The following is a 17,921-nucleotide window of genomic DNA, read 5'->3' as shown; positions in this document are numbered from 1 at the left end:
TTTAATATCAACATGCTTTCGAATATTCTCCATGGTTTTTCCAAAGACAGAGTTATTCATGAGCTTAAAAAATTCTTTTTCAAATTCGTTTTTAGCTTTTGCTCTTAATGTGGTGTTGAGGTCAATGTATTGTTTCATGAAAGGTTCTTCTTCAAAGGTAATACCTCGATGAATTTTGGTAATGATCAATCCAAGTCGTTCATAGAGTTTTAGGTTTTCGTGATGAATGACGTATTTTTCTTTGTTGTTTAAATTAGGAACAAGCTTGTCTACTTTATTAATTTTTAGTCTTTCAGGAGCTAAAGGATAGTCGTTGTGTAAATCGTGTAGACTTTTAGGATAATCCAAGTCCACTTCGAGAATACAAGGCATGGATTTCCAATTGGAGAGTTCATCCTCAGCCATCCATCTGAATCCTCTAACAGGAAGAGGTTTGCACATAGCCCATCCATATAAATTATTAGCGTCTAAGTATTGAATGAATTTAGAAGGTTTTGAAGGATCATAGTCTGGCATGTATTTGTTGTTAGCAGTTCCATGACGTTTGCTGATCATGCAAATTCCACCACGTATACCTTTTTCTATCATATTAAGCATATCAATATCAGACAGAAGCTCTAACTGAATTCCAGTTAGCTTTAACATAGCATCCCAAGCCAAACCAGGTGAGGTGTAATACCAAGCAGGGTCAAGCTTGTAATATTCCATGCAAGTGTCTCTGAAATTTTCAAAGACATCGGCAAGTATCAAGACGTCAGACATGTTGTACAGTTTTTGGTAATCTTTAAATGTTTCACATCCAAATACATTCCAAACGTTTTGTGCATGCGCGTAGTCTTCACAGCTTATTCTATCATCATTCAGTTTGGAATAGAATGCTTCAATAGGAGGCAATTGCGTTTCGGAGAACTTTTCAATCGAGTCCACCCAGTCATAAGGGTAAATACCTTTTTTTCTTAATAAATCAAACTTTTCTCCAGAGTAATATTGAGCAACGTTTTTGCATTGATCGTTGTTTAGATTTTTAGCCAAACCGTCTAAACTACCAGCCATGAATCTGAAGCTATCAATAAACCTTAATTCTTTCCATATTTCCTTTAGTTTACCTTTCTTATTAATAAATTCTCTTACTTTGATTTTTTTCGAGAAACTGATATATTTTTCTTCATTGTTGGGTATGCAATTGAGCTTTCCACCTAATTTCTTGATGAACAAATGGCTGTCATAGCCAGACAAATTATGTAAAATGATGGGTATGAATTTTGGAAGTTTATAATCCAAGTTGCATTTGTTATGAGCAGCTCCTCGATACTTTCCAGTCAAATGACAGTGGTCTAAGACTTTATCATCGTTAAGATCTTTATTGCAAATATGACATAGAGTTGCAGTCTCAAAATTCTTTTCATCCTTATCAGTAACCACTTTCTTTTTTACTATATCAATCTTGTCAAGAATCTTTATAAGATCTGATTCAAGCATGGTTATAAACTTTTGAGCTACGTCATCGTCATCGCTTTCAGCTGTGTACATGACTGGTTTTCCCTTGTAAAGGTTATCGTCAAAGCATTTGATATAATAGCAGAAGGAGCTTGGTACGTGCTTTTGGTATTGTTTGGTGTATGACTCTTTATTATTATATTCAGTGTTGTCCTCGATGGGTTTGATAAAACTTTCAAAGTCAGCAAATACAACGTATGGAACCCTCATAGACTTGTTATAGTTTTTAAACTGAACAGTCGTCCCTTCTTTAGGAAGTTCGATTCTTACTGAGGTGTTATCATAGCAATAAGGTTGATGCTGTTGAAGCTTTTCTTCCTGGTCATAGCCTTGCAAGCAATTTCTGCAATAATGTTGTTTTCTTTTACCTTTTGATGTTTGTGTAGACAATAACCTGCTTAAACTTTTAATAAGACAGTAATGGTCAGTGTCTTCGTTTGAAATAAACAACAAATCAACACAGTGCTTTCGATCTGTAAATTTAGATATTTTCAAAGGATAAAGTTTTTCATTTTCATACCCAAAGACGTTAATGTTAATGTCAGGATTATTTTTCTCAAACTTTTTAATTTGAGCGATCTTGACAGGAAACTCCATTCCATCCCAATTCAGCTCTTCTGATTTTAAAATAAGATCATTGTCAATTCTTTCGTTGTTTTTATTTTTCAGATTCAACGCTCGAGCGACTGACCATTTAAAGCATTGATTGTCCTTGTTTTCCATGTTGATGATAGCCTTTTTGTCTTTCAGCTCTTTAGACAGTTCAATATAGGAAGAACCGCTGAGAGGCTCGTAATCAGTAAAGTTAATATCCATCCTTAAAATCTTAGACAGGGTAGAATTAGATCCTAAAGCATTGTATTTAACACTACTTTCCAAAACTTTTTCTTCCATCTCACCCATGAGCTCTCTTACATTTGTAGCTGCTAGAATAATCTCTGATCTTGATGAAAAGCTTGCTTCCCGAGTCACTTCTTCACCAGTCATCATGCTTACAGATTTCATTTTACACGTTAAAATAATTCTTACTCTGGTGTTTCTTTCCCCTTCCATGGTTTGAATGCTAGACTCTCTTACCAAATTAAAAAAGGATGCAATGTCTTGGTATCGAGAAGAAGGTGTGTAAGAAAATTGTCTCACAGAACTCTCCGCCGATTGTTCAGTCATTTTAAACTTTACTGTAAATGGTTTTGGCACAGGCTGTACTATAATTGGCACGGGTTGTTTATACTCTGTTCTTAATACAAGTGATTTGATAGACTGTATCTTTTTATCGATTTGTTCTACTGATTTGCTTACCTTATTCTTGACTACTTCAGGAACGTAGGGTTCTATCCATTCTTTAATATCATTAAACTTAGTTTTAACATACGACGCTACACTTTTTGCAGCTGCCGTCAGACTTGAAAATAAAGGTCTTGGTGCTGGAACCGGTCTAGGTGTAATAACGTTTGTTGAATCTATAACTGGTGTGTTAAGAATAGAGGGTTCATCTCCAGTCACCCGATTTTGCAAGAGAGCAGAAGGTTCGAATGAAATCAAGTCGTCAGACCTTGGTCTTGGAGCAGGCACAGGTCTAGGTGCTGGAACCGGTCTTGGGGCAGACACAGGTCTTTCAGGACTAACAACAATCCTTACTTTTGTTGGCTTTATTGAAACTTTTGTCGGCTTTACAGAAACTTTTACAGGTGGTTGAACAAACCTAACCACGGTAGGTCTTACATTAACAGACAACGGTCTCGCCTCAGTCGTTCGTCTACGAGTAGCAGGTCCATACCCAATGATAGGTCTTGTTGTTTTAATAGCCTCAACAAGCTCTTCCCTAGTCATTCTGGTATAGTCTTTTATAGCTCTTTCTTTAGCATCTCTTCTTAATGATGCCATTGATACTTTTTGATCTTTCACACTTTTACTTTCCATTTTTATTACGGAAAGATTTTTGTTTAAGCCACTTTCAATTTTTCGCTCTTTGGCGGTAGTTTTTGCTTTTTGCTTTTTAGCATCAGTTTTATCACCCATTTTATTAAGGGAAAGAAAATTTTTTTCGATGCATTCAATTTTTCGCTCTTTAGCAATTAAATCTGGTTTTGAAGAATAGATACTCATTTTATCTCTGTCGTGATTTTCTTTAAGTCAATTCAATTTTTTTAAATCTTGGCACACTTTCAGCATATTTTCTTCTTCGAAAAGTTTTTACCGTTTTTTAATTCTTTTCGCGGGAGAATTAAAAACTTATGAAACAAGATAATTGGCAAAAATTTCGCTTATTGAGTCGTATACATGTGCTTGACCCATTTCATCAAATCTAATCGTATACTTTCTTCCCCACTCGTCATGTGCAGTAAATTCACATCCAGTCGCATGAATTTCTTTTTCTTCATCAAACAGATGCGCACGACCCATGGTATCAAATTCAATCACATACTTCCTCTCCATCTTTTTATTTATGCCAAGAATTTTATTTAAGTCAATTTTTTAACATGCTAAAAGTTAAAAAATCAATTTTGCTGCTTTTTACGTTTTTCAAGCTTTTCAGAATTTAAAAATTCAATCTTGATTCCATTATCCACCTTTCCATCTCGACGCTCTAAATATCTCCATCCACGTCCAGTTCCTGCCATCGCTTTGTAAAGAGACTTGTATTCAGTCACCTCACCCGTTTCTATGTCGGTTATTCTCACAGTGATGGGCTTTTTCTTAACAAAACTAAGCCATTCCCATTTTGGATCAACAGGTTTTTTTTCTTTTGGAGGAGGCTTTATTTTTTTTTCTTTTGCTCTTTCCAAAATCTCATCTTTACTGATCAAATTATTTTCAACCGCAAGCATCATCAACGTTATTAAATCATCTGCTGTTTTACTAACGCTGTTTTCATTCAACAAATTTTTCAAATACGATGTTGTATATCTCATTTTATTATACCAAGATTTTCTTTAAGTCAATTCAAAAAATCATGATTCTTTAGAATGTTCACCAATGACAGGTTTTGTTGTTCTTATTGCTTTCACAAGCTCATCCTTTTTCATTTCCGAGTAACCCTTTATCGCATGGCTTTTACCTAATTCACGCAATTCTTTTAACGTTTTGCTATCCATTTTTATTCAGATTAAAAACTAATAAACAGCAGTCATGTTGGTTCCGTCTGAAACAAATTTAAGCAGTTTGTCAGAAATAACCACTGCAAAAATAACGGTATTTGCAATAGTTGAAGTTCGAAATTTAAGGTTTACCACTAATTCAGCTGTTTCCGACGTCATTCTTTCTTTTTGCTTGCTGATATCCACAAAGAACAACGGATATAATTTTATATATTCAAGCAAGCTTAACCCAGATTGACAAACAAGTTCATTTGTACCGTAATATTTATCATCAAAAGAGAACGCATCTGAATAAGCCATAACAACTCTCTTTTCTCCAAAATTCAAGTCGTAATTGTAATTTGGATACTTTATTCCATTAACAGTCACGTAAAAATTGCTAACATCACAATGATCGAATAGTGACGGATTAACTGTTTGACTGGAATTTCTGTTTGTCTGAAGTCCGAACAAGATAAATCTTGGAATGCTTTTGTCAGTGACTCTTCCAAGCGACCAGGTAAATTCTGTTTGACCGGCTGGAATAAGCTGTCTTTCACATTTGTTTGATTTATAAGCCACTTGAATGGGAATTTTTTGAGCTATTAAATTCATGAAATCAGTCTTTTTCGAAATATCCAATTCAACGCGAGGCATATAAAGTCTGAATTTTTTAAGGTTGATCATTCCTCCACTAACGCTCTCCGCTCTATAAATCGCATCATCACATTCTTTCTTTGTAAAGGTGATGGTATGCCTAAACCCATAAACAACTTTGTCATAGGTTTCGCAAAATCCAAAAATGTGTTTCAACGGAATTTTAAACGAAAAAGCTCCAACGGATGTAGTGTCTGCAAACAAGTGGTCTCGTCTAACATTGAATCCTGAATTTCCAACAAGATTTGACGTATCCATATACCACATCTGTTTTAATCCATCAGCAAACTGAAATCCATAAGGATATTTCATCAATCCAAGTATGGTGGTGGCTGGACCTGGATACATCACTCGTTCCACTTGCTCTCCCGACAAGTCATAAGTCACATCATTAAACAAATACATCAAAGCGTTGTTCACCAGTGCAATGTTGTCTTTAGCATCATAAAAGGTTCCATCGCTCTTTTTCAACACTCCTTCAATAAGAATGTAAGCCTCTGATGGTACTGTTTGAATCGATTGACAGTCAATCTCAAAAGTAATCGTGCCTGAAGAATTTAAATCGAGATTGGTTGGAAGGTACTCAAAAAAATCAACTTTTTCAATACCAATATCATACTCTGGGTTCTCAGTAACTCTTAATCGCTCAGTACTTATCATTTTTTATATAATAAAAAAAATTATTTAATTCATTTAAATGTCTCTCATTGCAAGACATTGCAAGTTTATAACAAGTCATCGCAATAGAATGCTATCTTCATACTATTTTCATGCCCTGCCCCATTTTCACCAGGTCTTGAATTCGAATCGCGTTCTTTTTAGACATTTTCTTACTTTGAATAGATGAACCAGTCTTTAATTTTTCAATGGTCTTTTTACCTTTATCAATAGCTACATCTTTAGCACCGGAAATGGCTGAAAGGGCTAACTCTGTCCCAGCAGATTTTGCAGCTGTAATCGCTTCTTGTCCAATTTTACTTGTTGCAGCATTTTTAAGCAAATTCACTGTTGCTTTTGACACACTTGACGCAGCTGCTCTTTTTATGAAATTTTTAATCATGTCCACAATACCACCTCCACCAACAACGTTCTTTTTCACATATCTTCTTTTGTTCACAATGAGCATTTTTTTTAAATAAAACAATTTTTTTAAATAATTTTATCAATAGTCCTCATTAACGATTTATATTCCTCTTTATTAATCTCTCCTTGTCTCAACAGCTCATCGCAAATAGCAACAGCCACATTTCTTGACTCTTTATTCCCAGCATGCCAAGCAGCAATACTCAATTCAAGCTTTTCTACCAACGCATTAGGATTACCTGGAAGAATAATGACACCACGACCTTTTATACCCTTTTCAATACGCATCATTTTTTCCCAAATAGGAGCAATAAGTTGCTGATACTTTGGTCTTCTTGATGATTTCGGTTTATGCGGTTGTGAATCAGATCTTATAGCATCACTGTCCATTAAAATTTTTTCATAATTTTGCAAATCTTCATCGGTATAGCTCTTTGGTATTGTTAATTCAGTCATCAGTTCCCAAAGACCTTTTGTTCCATTATACTTTTCTTCACCGACAATGATATCATTTCCATCTATTTCAACCTCCATTTTTCCAATGTACATTTTATCTCCAACTTTGTTCACTTCAAAAGGCATTTTGGATACAAATTTTCCTTTAAGCATCTTTTCATTGCTCTCAATGATGGGTTTAAATAGCTTGCTCACATCAGCTTGAAAATTCGTATCTGAAATGTTGTCATTCACGCTGTTCTGATAAATCCTCTTTCGTCTGTCATTAATTTCTTTCACAATTTCATCCCTTTTATTCAGGTCTTGTATTTTAAAGAAAAACATCTTTTTAAAATACGTTGAAAAAAATACATAAATTGGTTTTTACGACTACGTTGATCCTTTCTTAAAATACGTGGAAAAATACATAAATTGGTTTTTACGACTACGTTGATCCTTTCTTAAACAAATTGTTAAACGTTTGAATCGCGTCTTCTCGTCCTTTTTGGATCAAGTTTTCTTTAGTAACTTCATCTATCCCCTTTTTGGTTTTGGTTCGTATTTCCTCCATCAAGGATTTAAATTTTTGAAGCTCATCAATAATCAATTGAAACTCTGAATCGTTTATTTTTCCATCCATCAACGCTTTGGAAATGTGCTCGCTAATCGTATTCAATTTCGACTCTGCCAACACTTTGATCTTTTCATGCTTCTCTGCTTTTAATGCTAGTTTTTTGTTGACTTGTCCTCCTACAATGGATAAAAACCCCATTCCAATAGCCACACCTTCACACGCAATTGCAACAGGGGCAGCAGCGATGGTTGATAAAAGACCAATTCCAGTCACACCCAAAGCAATGCATAAGGTTTGGATTGTATTATCTACATTAGAAATGATCCTAAACACGCGATGGTACTTTTTGCTTAGATGAACTCGCTTTGCTTTTTCACTCTCTATCTCTTTCTGAATCTCGCTTATTTTATGAAGCCTATAAACATGCCCTTCATCTACAGGAGCTGATGGAAGAACTGGATAAAGTTTTTCATTCAATATTTCCATTTTTTATTAATAAAAAAACTATTTTAAATCAATATAGTTAATCTTGCAAAGTTTTTCTCCTTTTTTAACGGTGACTTCCTTGTTGTTATAATTGTGTATGGTTATAAATATCTCATCCACAGACTCGGAAAAAATAGCATCGTTTTTGAAATAATTCAATTGGTTGCTTATTTTATCCATCAAAGTGACGACAGCAATTCCTTTGTCTAATTGTAAACCTACAGACAACGATATCTGCTTGTGAGATACAGGAGGAAATTTAATGTCTTGTTGAGCAAAAATCTCATATTGTTTGTTAACGTTGAAATAAGGTGGATGATCTAACGTTTTCGTAGACACAATAATGTTGTTTGGTTTTCTTTCCTCCAACTCTCTAACCCTCTCTTCCAAAATTTTTAATTGCAAATCCAAACTATGAACTTCTGCTGAGGCAACATTTCTAAAAAACTTGTGAGGAGCATGCATTTTACATATTAAAAATAAATTTTTTAGATCATTTTATTCTTTATATGTGAGGAATAAAATGATTATCGTTTTAAGCAGCAGAAGCACACACTCTATATTCATCCTTTTTAAAACCTTCAATCAACGCCTCAATCTTTAATCTATTTCTTTTCTCCTCCTCATCATTGATGTAAATGATAAAGTTGTTTCCACCCGTTTCATTACGCATATCTTGTAAAAATTCATTATATATATAATCATCATATTCATTTTGTTCTTCAACACTCATCGAATTGTAATCTAAAACTATAGTATCATTGTAAGGTCCATTGTAAGGTAAATCTTCAGGATCAACATCTTCTGAACTAGGCAAACTAAATACAGCAGCTTCGTCTAAAACATTAAAATCATCATCGCTTAAATAATATCTTTCCATAAATTCTTGCGTAAATTTTTCAGTATATTCTTCCATAAATTTCTTCTATTTCATAAGTAAATTCATCTCTTTCTATCAACTCTAACGTATATTCTTCAAGACTAGTAATTTCTTCCGGCGTTGGAGGTTCTATCCTTTCATTCATTGCATTTAGCTATTCTATCATCGCACGCTGATTTTCTGACATACTCATTGTTATTTTTTATATGAAAAGAAATTTATTTAACTCAAAATTCAAATTTTTTTTTCTTATCATACAAAAACAGCGTGTCTATTTTTGCAAACTTAACAATTCATTATTATCTACCCATGAATTAAACGAGTCTGGATATCCTAACCATTTGACTAAAGATCTGTTCTTTTGCTTTCGAATGACTTTTTCAATTCTAAATATGTCTTGATTGGTCTTTTGCATTTCTTGTTCATAAAATGTACCTTGTATTTCTTCACCGTTAGCGTCAGTGATTTTATACGTGGGTGGATTCGTATACTGAACATTTGACACGGTAAAAACCTCTTCAGTCCATCTCGGTGTATACCCCTTTTCAAAATGAGACTTCTTTTTTACGATTCGCACTTGATCACCCATGGAAAATTTTGGTTTTGCTGGTAATGTTTGATCCTTTCCATACAGATTCCACCATACCCTATATTTATTCTTTTCATCGCTAGCTTCCACTGGTGTCATTTTGATGGAAGAGTGCTTTGTGTTGTTGTAATTTTTCACCATCTCATCTAATACGTCAATATATTTATTGGTATTGTTGGCTGAAAAATATTTAAACATTCTCTCTTTCATTGTTCTGTTCCATCGCTCGACAACAGAACTTTTTTCCTCGTTTTCAGTGGAGTATAATTGCACACCCAACGCTCTCACGTGCTTGTTGTAAAACTCTTTTCCTTTATCTACCCACAATTTGACGCATTTTCTTTCACCAAAAATCTTTTTCAACGATTCTGCCACTTCAAGACCTGTTTTGCTTTTTAACGGAACGATCCATCCATACTTTGAAAACACGTCGATCACCATGAGTAAATATTTTACGCCCTTGTTGAATTTTGAAAACGATTGCATATCCACCAAATCTGCGGCCCATATTTCATCAATGTCGTTTACAATCACCCTTCTTCTTTTAAAATGATGAATCACCGGTTTATGAAGCTCCTCTGCAAGCTGATCCGTCCATTTCAAATCACTCACACCCAATCCAAATTTAGCTTTGGCTTTGATGATGGGTTCGATGATTTTTCGCTCGCTTATTTCTCTCTGAGTAGGATTTTGTATAGAATCCATTTCTTCAAGCATCATTCGATCTGCTAAATTTCTGTTTTGCTTGTCGTTAAAATACTTGTAAGCTAAATCGTGGTGATATGCAGCATTGTCTACTCTATCCACCGGTTTGCTCCACTCTTGATACATGTCTGTGGAAGTAAGCCTTTTGTCTAAATTGGTTCCTGGTCCTGCAAAATTCATCCCTGGAATGTGCATTTCTCCTGGAAACTTTGCCCATGGAAGCTTTATTTTTTTCGAAAAATTGTTGATCGATTCCACCAAGTCTCCTCCACTAAGCGCATGCGTAGAAACAAACTTGCATTTACCTCTTCCGCAGACGACACAAGCTCCTTTGACTATATGCTTGTTGTTTTTTGTGATCTCGTTTTTCAAGTGAATGGTTTCAGTCTCTCTTCTACACTTAACACAGTACATTTTTTAACATATATAAAAACTTTTTTAATATAAAAAATATGGAAGTGATGAAATTGTCGTGTAAAATTGGGAAAACCAAAAGAAACAACAGCAAGCTTTTACCGAGAAGCATTCGAGGAATCATCGTTGGAAAGTCTGGATACGGAAAAACAACGTTGCTGCTCAATTTACTGCTCAGACCTGGATGGCTCGATTATAACCGCTTGCAAGTGTTTGGAAAATCCCTTTTCCAACCTGAATACAAAATACTCAAAAGATCATTCGAAAATAAACTTCCTAAAAAGGATATTGTTGATTTGTTAACGGATGATGTACAAGACGAAATGGAAAAATTGAATTTAATCCATGAAGATGTTATTAACGATCTTTCAAAAAAATATTCCAACAATGATGATATGGAATGTCAATTTTTCGAAACAGCAGACGATGTACCTGAACCTGAAGATCTTGATTCATCCAAAAACAATTTAATGATCTTTGACGATTTGCAATTGACTAATCAAAACAAATGTGAAAAATACTACATCCGAGGAAGGCACTCTAACGTCGACTGCTTTTACCTCGCTCAAAACTATTTCGAGATTCCAAGACATACCATTAGAGAAAATGCTAACTTTATTTGTCTCTTTAAACAAGACCAAAAAAGCGTTAATCACATTTATCAAGATCACGTTTCCTGCGATATGAAAATAGAAGATTTTAAAGCCTTTTGCAATCATTGCTAGAATGAACCGCACGGATTTGCTGTCATTGATCTCTCTTCTAAAAAGAACGAGGGAAAGTACCGAAGCGGGTTTGATGATTTTTTATTTTTCTAAAACAATTTAAAAAATAATTATTATTTTAAAAATGACAGGTATAATCATCGGTGTAGATGGAAAATCAAGTGTTATCACTACTGAATTTTTGGATAAAATCGTTTTTGACGAAGGAAAAAGTTATGAAATGGCTTTTCTCGGTCTTGAGACTTACAACAGCATTCCAAATGTAAACAGTAAAAACAATTCTTTCAAATACAGCATGGACAATGGAGCTCATTGGGAGAACATTAACATTCCATCAGGAAGCTATGACATTAAAGACATCAACAATTATTTACAAAAGACCGTCTCAAACACAATAAAAAATTATGCGTCTCAAAGCGCTAGCTACGTCACAGCAAATAAAATCAGCTACTCTCCCGATAACATAAAAATCGGATCCAATTTAAGCACTTTAAAATCAACCATCACACTTGGAATGAATTATTTGATGGATTTGAACGTGGAAAACAGCATCGCATCAGTTTTAGGGTTTACTAAAAGAAAATTAAATTCCAATTCCGAATACGAGTCGGATCAAATCGTTAGAATTTCAAGCATTAGCACCATCAGAATCGTTAACAACGTTATCGGATCATCCTATATTAATGGAACCCAACTCAATTGCATTTACTCCTTTTATCCAAATGTTAGTCCTGGCTATAAAATCATTGAGAGACCAATGCATTTGATTTATCTTCCTGTTAAACTGTTTGAAATTTCAACAATGGTTACTCGCATCATTGATCAGAATGGAGATTTGGTTGATTTTCGTGGAGAGGATATTGCAATACGATATCATATTCCAGAAGTGAAATAAATAATTTTTAATACATAAAAAATGAGCAATTATCAAAATATCAAAATTAATATCTCGCAGAGCCAATCTGATAAAATTAAAAAAGCCATTCAAGACAAAACCGATACTAGCATTAAGCTTTCTCATCAAGACTTGAACGGTAAACATGTTCTCGCTATCACTAATGCGCAATTGAATAAAATTAGAAAAGCGTATGAAGCTGGTAAAGGAGTCACACTCAAACTGAGCAGAAAACAATTATCATACAACTCGAAAGTTGAAGGTGGATTTATCGGAGCTCTTTTACCGTTATTAGGTATGATAGGCAGCACTCTTGCTACAAGAGTAGTCCCAGCTCTAGCTACTGGATTGTTAGCAGGTGTAGGCTCTTCTGCCGGTTCTGCTATGGTTGATAAAATTGCTGGAAGAGGTCTTTTTTACATGAGCAAAAATGGGAAAGGAATGAAGATAAAAACTTTAGGTGGAGAAGGATTGTTTATCACCCCATGGACTAAAAATGTTTACGGTGATGGACTCTTCATTAAAACTGGAAAAGGCTATCAATCTGCTGGAGCTGGATTATTGCTCGGACCAAACTCACCCTTTAATAGTATACCCTTTTTAGGTGCTATTCTATGAAAATCGCTTGTTAAAAAATTCGGATAAACTTTTTAAGAAATTAAAAAAATGATTGACTTTCAATGGATTGACGTAGAAGGAATTGTTTTACCTAATGAAGCTTTAACTAACTTTCAATTGATAAAGGCTGCTAAACAGTTAAAATTAAAAAACTTTCGAGGCGTGTTTGTCAGGGATGAGTTACCAAAAAAGCCAAGAAAAAAAGAATGTGGTATTGTGAATACAGGAGATTCAAGCACTGGTGGGTTTCATTGGGTGTGCTGGTATAAAGACGGTGACAAAAAATACAGCTTCGACTCTTATGCTCAGCCTCCTCTTGTTGAGGTCATTGATTATTTAAAAAGCCCAGTCTTTTACAACAGCGAGAGAGTACAGTTTGGTAATACGTCTTATTGCGGTCACTTGTGTCTTTACGTTTTAAAAAAATTGAATGAAGGTCTTGACTTTCAAGAAGTTATCAATACCTTGTGGTGAAATTTTTAAAGAATAAATTTTTTTTAAAAATAACAAACCATGAACGTTATCCGATCTCATCAGCATAACATTTACACCGAAGAAATTAACAAAGTCGCTCTTTTTAAATTCTGAAAAGGTATTTACCCTTATGACTGGGTGGACTCGATTGAAAAGTTCTCCGAAACGCAATTGCCTCCTATTGAAGCATTCTATTCCAAACTGAATGATGATAGAATAAGCTGTGAAGACTACGCGCATGCACAAAACGTTTGGAATGTATTTGGATGTGAAACATTTAAAGATTACCAAAAACTGTACAACATGTCTGACGTCTTGATACTTGCCGATGTCTTTGAAAATTTCAGAGACACTTGCATGGAATATTACAAGCTTGACCCTGCTTGGTATTACACCTCACCTGGTTTGGCTTGGGATGCTATGTTAAAGCTAACTGGAATTCAGTTAGAGCTTCTGTCTGATATTGATATGCTTAATATGATAGAAAAAGGTATACGTGGTGGAATTTGCATGATCAGCAAACGTCATGGAACTGCTAACAACAAATACATGCCAGACTATGATCCTTCAAAACCTTCTAAATTCATTCAATACTTAGACGCTAATAATTTATATGGATGGGCTATGTGCAAACCTCTTCCTGTTAGAGGATTCAGATGGATGGCTGAGGATGAACTCTCCAATTGGAAATCCATGCCTTGTATTCTCGAAGTGGACTTGGATTATCCTAAAAGTCTACACGATTTACACAACGACTATCCTTTAGCTCCTGAAAGACTAAAAATTAATAAAGTAGACAAGCTTGTTCCTAATTTAAACAACAAAGAAAAATACGTCATTCATCACGAAAACCTAAAACTCTATGAACGACTTGGATTGATCATTACCAAAATTCATCGAGGTATTACCTTTGAAGAAGAACCTTTCATGAAACAATACATTGACCTCAACACCACATTAAGAGCAAAAGCTAAAAACGAATTTGAAAAAGAATTTTTTAAGCTCATGAATAACTCTGTCTTTGGAAAAACCATGGAGAATATTCGAAAGCATGTTGATATTAAACTGGTCACCACTAAAAAAGAAGTCTTAAAATTGTCAAGAAAACCTAACTATGATAGAAATACCATTTTTGATGAAAACCTTGCAGCGGTTCACATGAAAAGAACAAAACTCTTTTACAACAAGCCTGTTTACTTAGGACTGAGCGTTCTAGACATAAGCAAAATTCTCATGTTTGAGCATCATTACGACTATATCAAACCTAAATACGGAGATCGCGCGAAACTACTCATGACTGATACTGACTCACTCTTTTACGAAATCGAAACGGATGATTTTTATCAAGACATTGTCGATGATCTTGAAACCAAATTTGACACGAGCAACTTTTCTAAAGACCATCCTGCTATTGAAAACGTTGGGTTTAAAGTAGGGTTAAATAATAAGATTATAGGTATGTTCAAAGACGAGGCCGGTGGAAAAATAATTAAAGAGTTTGTTGGACTTCGTCCTAAGCTCTACTCTTACAAGATCGCTAAAGATGAACACAAAAAATGCAAAGGAGTTAAAAAGAAAGTCGTTCAAAAACACATCACTCATCAAGATTATAAAGACTGCTTATTCAGTGGAAATGAAAAGCTTGCAGCTATGAACGTTATCCGATCTCATCAGCATAACATTTACACCGAAGAAATCAACAAAGTCGCTCTCAGCGCTAACGATGATAAAAGACACATCTTACAAGACGGTATTCACACCCTAGCCCTTGGACACTACGGAATAAAACCGCGCTTTACATTTATGGACTATGATAAACTCTTTAACATTATGGAATAAATTACGAAAAAGATACAGTTTTATACTTCTTTGCAGGTTCCGGCATGATATTAACAATGAGATGGAAATCTAATAACATTTTTACATTTTAAAAACACAATACCATCTTGAATTCCTTAAGTATGGAAAAGTATCAATGAGCCAGAATCCGCATATTGTAGTAGTTACATACATACATACATACATACATACATACATACATACATACATACATACATACATACATACATACATACATACATACATACATACATATATGCATACATACATACATACATACACACATACAGACAGACATACATACAGACATACATACAGACAGACATACATACAGACATACAGACATACAGACAGACAGACAGACAGACTGACAGACACTTAATTTTCTTAAATCTCCAAATTATTAGCTTTCTATATAGTTCTTTATCGACCCCAAATTATGCTTAATCCAAAAGTTATGAACGAATGTCCGTGAAAACAGCTGTTTAGCTTACTGTTTAATTTGCCTTTTTCATACACTGCGATCATTTTTTTGTGAAATAATTATTGAGGTAATCAAAACCAACATGCAACAATGTGAAACACGTGTGAAAATTGTTAAGTCAATTACACAATAGCTTTCTCAGTTTTTTTGTTATCAGTATCAGTTTTCTTATAATAAAATTTGATAATCCTAACGGAATGTTTTTGATCATTTTGCTCTTAGAAGGTCCATTTTCATTCTAGTTCAATTTTTTTTTGCTGAATCTAAGAGGATTCTTTGCAACATGCGAAGAAATAATTTATTTGTCATAATTATAAATTTGAAGTTACCATACCCCTGACTATAGCTCCTCCACCATTTTATTTTATCTTAGAGTGTGAATTTAATAACTTCACCTTTTTTCTCTGTATTCGGTGACGGCCTTCAAATCAGAGGATAATGAATTTTGAATCTTCTGACAATAGAATACCTCTCGAAAAGGAATCCGGCTTATCAACATGATCTCGTGCAAATGCAAACCATTTTTTCTAATTAATCTTAATATAACTTCTATTCCTCTAAAGATAATTTTTCATTTTTGTCGCCTTTTAATTCAATAACGTTTAAAAAATGGATTGGTAAAGACACCTGTTTCTCCATATGTTTAACAGATAAATTGAGAAACAGATCTGTCTCATTTGGAAAATTTAAACATAAAGTAATGCATGAATGCTAATTTAGAAGAACTAGATTTTTTATCTGGCCATGGTGAAGTTACTGGTGAAGCCATGAAAAAGTTACATGTTGAATTGCTGAAGTTACCTCGCAATCCAGTTGCCTGTTTTGTAATGCGTTGAAGCTGCCTTTGCAAACACATTTTTTTGCGAAACAACAAACACAATGTGTGCTGGCTGGTTGTCACTAGCAGGTTACATTACATATTTTAACATCAGTTTAACATCAGAACTTTTACCAATTTTTCTGGTATTTATTTTTCTGGTATCAAATTTTCTGGTATTTCTGATATTATATGTTTTTATACCTCAGCCTCATATTTACACTGCATAAGCTTAAAAATTTAAACGAGCTAGAGAACTGTGCACAACAAAAGCTACACTTATTGTGCGCAACAAAGCTAATTTAATATCAGCTAAGAATATATTTTTTTAGAGCAAGTTAAAGCCTATGGTATCATGGTGAAACTGAAAACTTAAATGAAAGTAATAAAATGGAAGTTGAACAGGATACAAATTGAGCAGGATGCAAATTATAGTTCGGCAACGGCAATGAATGGTATGCTATAAGGCATTCACACATCTTTTCACACATACAATTATTTACAAGTACGCTATAATACATATCCTTTACGCACATAACTATTCACAAGTAACGCTATAATGACATATCTTTTACGCACACAATTATTCACAAGTAACGCTATAGTTACACTCCCCCTTGGTCATAATGACCACTTCACCTCACTGACTATATCGCTCAGGTGCCATCCTTTTTCGGGTGCTTCTTCGCAACATTGGCGTCTGGTTTGTCTCGTCTTCAGGCAACACAACACACAGTTCTTCATCATCTTCTAGATCCTCATTCGACTTGTTATCAACTCTGACGGGTCTTAGGTCGCGTATGTGTCGGCATACTTTGTCCACTTCAACCGTTTGCTCCGAAATGATTCCTGTAATTCTCCTAATCTTGTATTGAGAGTCACATCGGTTGCCCGGTTGCTTTACCAATACTTCATCGCCAAGTTTAAACTTGTTGGTGATCTTCTCATGAGGTTCATATGCGTTCTTATCGTCGTCAATTCCTCTAACTCTAATTTCATAATGGTATAATTTATTTGCGGGTGCTGTAGATGACTTACAATAGTCTTTTGGGCTGACGTTATACCAATAAACTGCCTCGGGTATGCTGGATGGAATTCTCTTCGCCGTTCTTTTCACTGTTCGATGGTACTGTTCTGCAATTCCATTCCCTGAAGGAACGTAAGCGCACCTGAAGCGAAGTTTAACGTTCCATTTGTTCATAAATTGTGAAAATAATGTGCTTCGAAATGCTGTATCATTATCCGTCAGAATTTCGTTTGGACCGCCTCGTTCAAGAAAGATTGCGTTTAATTCCAGAATGACACATGCACTAGTTTGGTCTTTAAGATGGCGCCATATTGCATATCGTGAAGGCCCACAGTCAATCAGGGTAAAAAAATGTTGCCCCTCATAATGAGTTATATCCATACCAAGCCGTTGCCACGTCCCTTTTACTTCAATCTTCCCTTTCGGCCACTTTATCAGACTTGAATCAATTGATTGGCAGGCTAAACATTTTTCAACCACTTGCCTGACTTCTTCCCTGCTAACTGATGGGTCCATTCTACGAATAAAATACAATGTTCTCTTCACACCATAATGTCCCGTGGACTTATGCGTTGAGAATGATAACTACGTAATTATGTAATACAAATTACGTAAGTGCGTTCATGTTAAACGCAGGCCCGGATT

At 34.7% G+C, this 17,921-nt stretch overlaps 1 protein-coding gene across 1 annotated transcript; it reads right to left on the bottom strand.

The window, feature by feature from the left end:
• Positions 1 to 16,889: 16,889 nt before the first annotated feature.
• On the bottom strand, positions 16,890 to 17,792 carry LOC149885172 (uncharacterized). Its single transcript, XM_090094645.1, has one exon. The coding sequence runs from the start codon at positions 17,790 to 17,792 to the stop codon at positions 16,890 to 16,892; it is 903 nt and encodes a 300-aa protein (XP_089950771.1).
• Between the last annotated feature and the right edge of the window lie 129 nt (positions 17,793 to 17,921).

Source organism: Hydra viridissima, unplaced genomic scaffold (assembly GCF_058129835.1).
Source record: "Hydra viridissima isolate aposymbiotic clone 2 unplaced genomic scaffold, HvirCarnegie_v1 scaffold_8, whole genome shotgun sequence".
NCBI lineage: Eukaryota > Metazoa > Cnidaria > Hydrozoa > Anthoathecata > Hydridae > Hydra > Hydra viridissima.
The sequence above is the reverse complement of the archived record's forward strand: the minus strand, read 5'-3'. Positions and strand labels throughout refer to the sequence as shown.